Source organism: Megascapheus bottae, chromosome 10 (assembly GCF_031878675.1).
Source record: "Megascapheus bottae isolate mThoBot1 chromosome 10, mThoBot2.hap1, whole genome shotgun sequence".
NCBI classification, from domain to species: Eukaryota; Metazoa; Chordata; class Mammalia; order Rodentia; family Geomyidae; genus Megascapheus; species Megascapheus bottae.
The window spans coordinates 19659629-19667966 of NC_143518.1; the positions used below are offsets into that span (position 1 = coordinate 19659629).

Sequence of the window (8338 nt, forward strand, 5' to 3'; positions counted from 1 at the left end):
TTTCCTTCCATGGTCTCTGAACTTCAGCGTCTTCCTATGTCTCTTCTCTTTCACCTCCTTCCACATCCACAGATGGAGTGGCTGCCTTCCGTGCTTTCCTGAAGACAGAGTTCAGCGAGGAGAATCTGGAGTTCTGGCTGGCCTGTGAAGAGTTCAAGAAGACCAGATCAACTGCAAAGCTGGTCTCCAAGGCCCACAGGATCTTCGAGGAGTTTGTGGATGTGCAGGCTCCCCGAGAGGTGGGTTGTCGCTGGGGACTATCTTGCCACACTCTGACTAGGGCTCTTTGCTTGCTTTTGTTTCCTCAGAGGGTTTCTGCGCTGAGATTCTTCTACTGTACTATACTATACAATACTATACTATACTATACTATACTATACTATACTATACTATACTATACAAGAGCCTCACTGCTCTGTGGCTCTTGATGAAAAAGGGATTTTTTTTTTGGTGCTGGTCCTGGGGCTTGAATTCAGAGCCTGAGAACTATCCCCGAGCTTTTTTGTTCAAGGCTAGTGTACTTCCACTTGAAGCACAGTTTCACTTCCAGTTTTTTGGTGTTTCAATGGAAATAAGAGTCTCATGGACTTTCCTGACCAGTCTGATTCTGAACCTCAATCCTCAGTTCTCAGCCTCCTGAGCAGCTAGAATTACAGGTGTGAGCCATGGGTACCATGCTGAAAAATAGATTATTTTTAAGGAGCAGAATCCCAGGGCTTCTATCAGAGGGGTTCCATTAGGAGAATTTTGGCTGTCGATGCTAGCAGGAGCTATGTTGCTAGAGGGATTTTGCAAGTGTAGATGTCACTGAGTCTATGTTTGTTTTTCTATTAAAAGACAGCATAGCTTAATGGAATAAATATTTGTTTTGGGATTTTGTTCCACTAACTAGCTAGCTGTGCGATTTCGGACAAGTTAGTCAAACTTTCTGTGTCGCTTTTCCACCCCCCCACCCCAGGGTAAAAGGCAGTAGTACTGCCTTTCAAGATCACTGTGAATATTTAGAGATGAAGCACCTACTCAGTATTTGCCACTATTTAGTAATGATTATTTAGTTATGATAATTATATATAATAAGGTGAGTTTCTGTGCATTGATTTGTGATAGAAAATCTGCCTTGGCAGTGTTTAAATGCAGAGTTGTACTTGCCGTCTCTGAGTTCAGGCTCACTGCTCACCTAGGGTTCTTCACTTCTTTTTTGACTGGTTAGGCACGAGGTCTTCACCAGCTGAGCAGAATGCTATGACGCCCCCTATGATGTTAGTTGGAATAGAGATATATGTTTTAACTAGGGCCTGTGTCTTTAGAGCATTTGATCCATTAGTAGTTAAGAAGGAAAAAGAGGGCCAGTTTATGAGAATGGGCATTAACATCTGGCTGGAGTCTAATCCCATTCTGATGTGAAGACCCTAGACTGATGTGGAAGGTCCCCGCTCCCCTCCCCCTGGCTCTTGTCACTTAGACAAGTTTCTTTTTTTAATTAAATTTTGTTGTAAAGGTGATGTACAGAGGGGTTACAGCTACATAGAAGGTAGTGAGTTTGTTTTTTGTCGAACAGTGTTACCCTTCTGCACAGTACATTAACAGCAATAACATCAACAACCAATAAAAAAACCCTTTTTGTTTCCATATCTTGAAAATCATTTTGATTAGCATTGTTTTATATGGTTATAGCTATGTACATAGCTATTGAGCTATCGTGATCCTCTGTATATGTCTAACCTAGACATATACTAACTATTACAAATGAGGGAAACCATGGGCCCTATGGTTTTTTTTGATCTTGCTATTTCACTTAATATGATTTTTCCCCCAAGTTTTTCCATTTCCTATGTATGTGGCAGTGTCATTCTGATGGAAGCATAGCATTCCATTGTGTATGTATACATTTTGTTGATTCATTCACCTACTGAGGGGCATCTGGGTTGGTTCCATATGTTAGCTGTGGTAAATAGTGCTGCAATGAACATAGTTGTGCTAGCTTTAGTGTGGGCTTGTTTGTGATCATTTGGATAAATGCCCAGGGTGGGATTGCTGGATCATAGGGGAGTTCTATGTTTATAGACAAGTTTTTAAATTTCTTATTCAATGTCTTATTTACAAATCAAAATTCAGAATGTATGGTCTTTAGGGCACAGAGAGATCTTGACTCATCCCAAAAATGAAGTCTCATGACCCAGTTTGAAAAGCATCAATAATCTTAAAGACATAAGGTGCTGTCTTTCCTTTCTTTCTTTTTTTTTTTTGTTGATTGTGGGGCTTGAACTTTGGGCCTGGGCACTGTCCCTGTGCTCTTTAGCTCACAGGTAACGCTCTACCACTTGAGCCACAATGCTACTTCTGATTTTCTGGTGGTTAATTGGAGATAAGAGTCTCATGGACTTTTGTGCCTGGGCTGGCTTTGAACCATGATCCTCAGATCTTAGCCTCTGGAATAGCTAGGATTACAGGTATGAGCCACCAGCACCCAGCTATATCTTTAATGGTTATTACATAGTGAGGCGCATTGGTCCTTGAGGGTCTGTGACCTTGCTTTCTGTTTGTGTCTCCAGGTGAACATTGACTTCCAGACCCGAGAAGCCACAAGGAAGAATATGCAGGAGCCATCCCTGACTTGTTTTGACCAAGCCCAGGGAAAAGTACACAGCCTGATGGAGAAAGACTCTTATCCCAGGTTCCTGAGGTCTAAAATGTACTTAGATCTGCTGTCCCAAAGCCAGAGGAGGCTCAGTTAGACCTCAGATGGAGACTCTTGGAAACCACTGGCTTTCCCCTCCCCTTGCTGCCAAGACTATATTCTAATGTAAAGTGTCATAGGTGTTCAAAGGCAGTGACATTGGGATGGGAGACCAGGGCTGAGGAGTGGATAGAGAGCCATTCCAAAGTCTGACCCAGCTGCCAGAGCTTGGACTCTCGTCCACTCACCCACATTTGTATTTTGGTTAGTGGTAGCACCGCTCACAGCCACCCTTCTCTGGGTGGGTCAGCAGCCTGCCCTTGATGCCTTGGGTCATCTCCGCTGAGGAGGTAGATTTGCTGTGCTGGGCTAATCTGTAAATAATGCAAACGCGATTTCCACCACCTCCATATCCTCATCAGTTAGGATTCCTGACTCTTCATGTGTCCTTTCCCCTGAGAGGAGTAGCAGAAAGACGCAGGCTTTCACTTGTGACTCCTTGTCACCATGACATGACCAAAAACTCTCTCCCCCCACCCACCATCAGATCCTGGGACTTCCCAGCTTGGGAGAATTGTCTCTTTGGAATCTTTGAGAGAGGCTGTAGACTCCCTGGAGTCAGATTGTCTTCCATTTCCACTGGACCAATGTGATAATCTAGGATCACTACCATCTTAGCCTAGAAATACTCATAGAACTTACTTACCCTTGTATTTGCAGGAAGGGCCTTGAGAGAGTTCCTTTATGACTTCTAAATGGCGCTGTCATGAGAAAGATATCTTACAAATCTTCCTCAATTCTACCAAGAACTTTTCCAGAAGTTGAATGACCAGGGAATGTAGCACCATAGATTTGTGCAATGGGGTTTCATATAATCTGTCTGTTGTTTAGTATGTTTTTTGCCCTCACCTCCCAGTGGCACTACATATCATGGCTCTCTTAGGATGAAAGACAGTGTGACAAAAGGGGGTGAATTCCCATAGCATGACAGCTCTCTGAGTGCCTAATACTTCCCCTGTTTCTCACCTCTCCTGTTCCATGCAGACCATATAATTATGATGGGGGGGGGGAATGAGAACTTAGGTCAAAACTCTCTTTCCAGCTTGCTGCCTGGGATCATAGTTCTGTAGTAAGATCCTTCTCTTGGCTATTGAAACACAGCTACCTTCTTGGTCTCTGGACTTCTGGATTGGACATGAAATAAGAAGCTCACTACAAGTATCTGGCAATGAAGATCTTCCTAAGATGCTTTCATGATACCCTGATCTTGGAAATTTGTCTGGAGACTCTTCCTTGGAGAATGCATGAAACAATACAGAACCTTCTCTTTGCTACTCAAGAAAAAAAACTCATTTTGCTATCCAGTAGTACCAAGGAAATGAATCCTCAGCCTAGAAACCAGAAGGTGTATGAAGAGCCTGGAAAATGCTAGTCTCTGGGTGAACTGGGTCATGGAGAATGAGCTGGAGGTACTCCTGAGATAACTTACAACCAATGGACTTGGATTCATTGTGTGGCTACAATCCTTACGGCTTGATTGAACGGAGCAGCACATGGTTAGGCTGCTCTGCAGTGCTGGTGGTAGAGAACTGGGCTGGTCCTTCCTCCTTTCATGGTGTGTTGATCTTTGCAGATTATGCTGGTATTCCAGGGTTTATGTTCCTCTCCAGTCACTTCAAGAATTGCTTTGCTTTTTGGCTCCAGCTGGACAAAGGCAAGAAGGCTCTTGTGTCCAATTAGGTTAATACCCACTGCCCATGTCATGGCATGCAATCATCTGTGAGTGGGAATTGGTGTGTCTGTGTGAACCTCAAGGAGAGAAAAAAAACATCTAAAACCTCTGTTTCCTAGGTTTCCTATTGAAGATATCTGTGCAAGTTCACAATCCTAGTTAGATCTGTAGCATATTCCAAGCCTGGTAAAACAAAACAACATTTTTAATGAAAGCTGCCGGAAACAACGTAACGATTAAATTCAACAGGGTATTTTAAAACACTGTTTACATATGAATGGTGAATCTTCTGCCAACTCTTCTGTCAAATATGAGGTGCGTATCAGTTGAACTGCACAGTTATGACCATGTCCAGAGAAGGGCCTTTACAGGATCCTGAAGAGAAAAGTCTAACTAAGACCCCTGTGTTGACTTCCTTTAGGGCCTCGAGTTCTTGCCAGGGATTGCTGGAATGCAGGCTGCAGGTGATGTCATGGTGCCCTGGCAACTCCCTCCCACAGTGGGAGGTGTGAAGGACCAAGCTTGGGTATCCTGAGGTTTGCAGCTAGATAAGGGCATGTCATGTGGGTATATGTTTATGTGTAGAGGAGTACAATAGTTCTATTTATGGCACTCCTATAGAGCGTCTTTGTGTGTGTGTATGTGAGTGTATATGTGTGTATGTGTGTGTGTGTGTGTGTGTGTGTGTGTGTATGTGACAATTATGAGCACTGGACTAGTGACTGCAGATATGATCTTCCCAGGGGGTGGCTTTCCTCACAGCTTACACTCCCTGCTTTCCTCAAAAGGCACAGAGCTCCCTGCTCTGATGCCTACTTTTAGGCACTTTGGTCATGCCAATTCAGATTTTGTTCTGTGATTAAAACCAAGAGAAATGTTTACAACATCTAGAGCAATATCCAAGCATACCTCATCCAGGACTTTCCATGTTTCCCAGCCCTGCCCCTTCTCCCATTTCCTTCTCCATTTGCCTCATCTGCCTCACTAAGTTGGCCTCTCAGAAGCCAGCTCCACCTACTGTCTTCCTTTGCTCTTCATGCTGAGCATGTGCTGATGATTACCTTGTGGACTTAAAGCAAACCTGGGCAGCAGGATCTCTGAGCTGTGCTCTTCAGATCTGCTCTCCAACTTGCAGTCTCACTGGAGCATGGACCTATTTGGTGACTGGCATTAGATTTGCAGTTGCCCTTGGTGGACAAATAGAACCTAATCCATGACAACCCTTTATATAAAGCTCAGATACCACTGAGGTAGGTAAAGATGATCTTTTGAGGCAGTATTTCTTATAAAACTTGAATGTACATAGGGATTGCAAAAACAAAAAGCAACTCCTCACCCCCCCTAAAAAAAACCTGCCATAAATGCTGATTCCCAGCTTCTATGCCCAGAGATGCCGAGCCTATAGACTTAGGGTAGAACTCAGAAATCTTTATTTTTCCATAAGCCTCTGGGGTACACATGTAATAGTCTGTGGACATTGAACAAAGATGGTCTACCACAGGGACTCTCGAAATCACCCTGGAGCATTCAAAACTCAGTTGTCAAGAAAGGTACTGGTGGCTAATGCCTATAATCCTAGCTACTTAGAAGGCTGAGGTCTGAAGCTAGTGGTTCAAAGCCAGCCAAGCCAGAAGTCTGTGAGACTATTATCTCCAAATAAAAAGTCAGAAGTAGAACTGTGGCTCAGGAAGTAGAGGACAAATCTTGAATGAAAAAGCTAAAAAGCAGCACCCAGACCCAGCGCTTGGGCATATGAAACAAAGAAAAAGAAAAAGCCCAAGTTCCCCTGCCCCGAATTGTCCAGGTTCCACCCCAGAACAGTGTTAGCAGGTGGTAGTAGTCTTTCACAGTGGTCTCAGTGTGCAACTAGGTTAGGAAGCACTGGCCTGAGGAGAGGAGAACCAGAGTCCAGAGCAGCACATGGCCGTGAGTCTGAGGGCACTACAGCTCATCCAGATGCGAAAAAGCACAATAACCAGGACTTCTGCCTACTCTGGAGTTGGGCTCCTAGCATAACGGCCTCTGTGACCACTCAGACTGACTTGCTCCTTTGAGACGGATGCTTGGACCCAAGTGACATGCCCTGGTTGGCAGAGGTGGATTAAAGGTTGGCAAGTGCAAGGGGCACTTAACTGAGAATGCTTTGCTGTGCTTCCCCACTCTTGCTTTCAGTGCTTCCCCGAGGTTTGCCTCGTGGACTGTATCTTCCATGGGTGTGTTTTTATGTACTCTTGTGTTTGGTCATTTAGTGTCAGGCTGTACCTCTGTACCCAAGGCCATGCAACAGGGTAGCTGGAATTCAGGTAGTTGATGCAGAGTGTTATGGTAGTGATAATAATAGGTGTACAACAACTGCCCAGTTTTGGGGTGGAGGGTAGCCCATCCTGGGGAGTGTGAATTCGAGACCATACTAGTCCCTCTTCAGTCTTCATCAGATAGGTAGCTGGGAAGCTGCTAGCTGGCTTTACTCTCTGGTGCTCTCCCCAGAACTTGCTGCTCTGATAAACCAAAGCTGTGAAAAGGGGTTTTGCCCAGGCTGCAGGGCCAGCCGTAGGGTAGGGCAGGGCCTGTGTGCACAGCAGGATCCTGGTGTGCCATGCTCCCCAGGCTCTGGACAGTGAAGAAGGGAGGGCATGATCCTTTTGTGCTGCTGATAGCTGGGGGAGGCTTGACATGGGAAAAACTACAGAGAAAGGAATAGGGAGGGAAGGACAAGCGGCTGGCATGGTGTTTGACCTTCCATGACCCACAGGGACGGATGATATGGGGCACATTCGGAAGCAGAATGGTCTTCCATCCAGACAAGTACCCAGAATGCTGCCATACCCACTTCCAAGCCAGACAGAGGACTGTTGGTTTCCCATCCTCGGCCTTCAGTCTGCCACATGTCAATCTTCCTTTGATTAGAATCCCTCTGCATTAAAATAAGATAGGTGGCAACGGGACTCCTGGCATGAAGACCCTCTGCCACTGTGCCACTGTGAGACTGTGGAGAAGGAGCCGAGAGCTGAGATGGCTTCCTGTCCCTGTGGCCTCTCAGGACACTACGAGATGCTGTGGGCCACGATGGGAGACTTCAGAATTAGGGCCACTGGCCTACCTGGGGTGAGATGCGTGACCTCTCAATAACCTGTCCCTTTCCTGGTTCTTACCCCCTCCAGTCCTTCTGCTCCTTCCTCTCTGCCAGATGTGGAACGGTGGCTGAGCTCTGTGTGTGCGCCGGCCACAGTAGTTTTAGCTGAGTCTTTAGCAAGCACAACAGATCTGTAGCAGCTCATCTGCCGTATAAACCGCTTAGCTGACGGAGTCTTCATTGAGTTGTTTCATTACCATGTAAAGTGGAACAGTGTCATTCACCTTTACTATAAACAAGGCTGTGAGAACATAATAAACACAATCTGAACAAGTTGCCCTTTGCTCTCTGCCCACATTTCTGGCCGGCTGACTGGTTAGGAGGGAACTTTACAGAACACGTGGACTCCTGAAGGGAGCATGCAGCTTTCACCTGCAGAGGCTGGCACGGGGCTGGCCGCCAGGCAAAAACAGGAGTGTGGGTGGAAATGGGATGTGGATGGTCTGGGGATGAGCGAGAGGTGGAGGGTGGTTCTGGGTTATGAGAGTGGCTTTGAAACTGCAAAGTGCTATACAAATGCCAGGTGGTATTTTTATTTGTACCACCTACTGCTTGAAAATGCTGTGAAAGAAAAGGCTGGGGATGGTTTGCCTATTTATTCAGCTGGAGCAATCTGAAAGCACGGTGGGTTGAGCTTGCTTGCGGCCCTACCTCACTTTACGCAACCCATGTGGATTAGTCATCAAAGCTTTGACTGTCCCTCGTGTTCAGGCCCTGTGGAAGGGGTAGAAGGAATGAAAACACAGCCTATCTATCTATCTATCTATCTATCTATCTATCTATCTATCTATCTATC

General features: G+C 45.6%; 1 protein-coding gene across 5 annotated transcripts in view; it reads left to right on the forward strand.

The window, feature by feature from the left end:
• The window catches only part of Rgs8 (regulator of G protein signaling 8), a 45604-nt gene extending 37797 nt beyond the window's left edge, over window positions 1–7807 (forward strand). For all 5 annotated transcript variants that reach the window (XM_090340294.1, XM_090340298.1, XM_090340296.1 and 2 more), the window contains 2 exons: window positions 73–239; window positions 2553–7807. In XM_090340294.1, the coding sequence (XP_090196420.1) occupies window positions 73–239; window positions 2553–2735 (350 nt within the window). In that variant the 3' untranslated portion in view covers window positions 2736–7807. The remainder of the gene's footprint in view (window positions 1–72; window positions 240–2552) is intronic.
• Window positions 7808–8338: the final 531 nt, after the last annotated feature.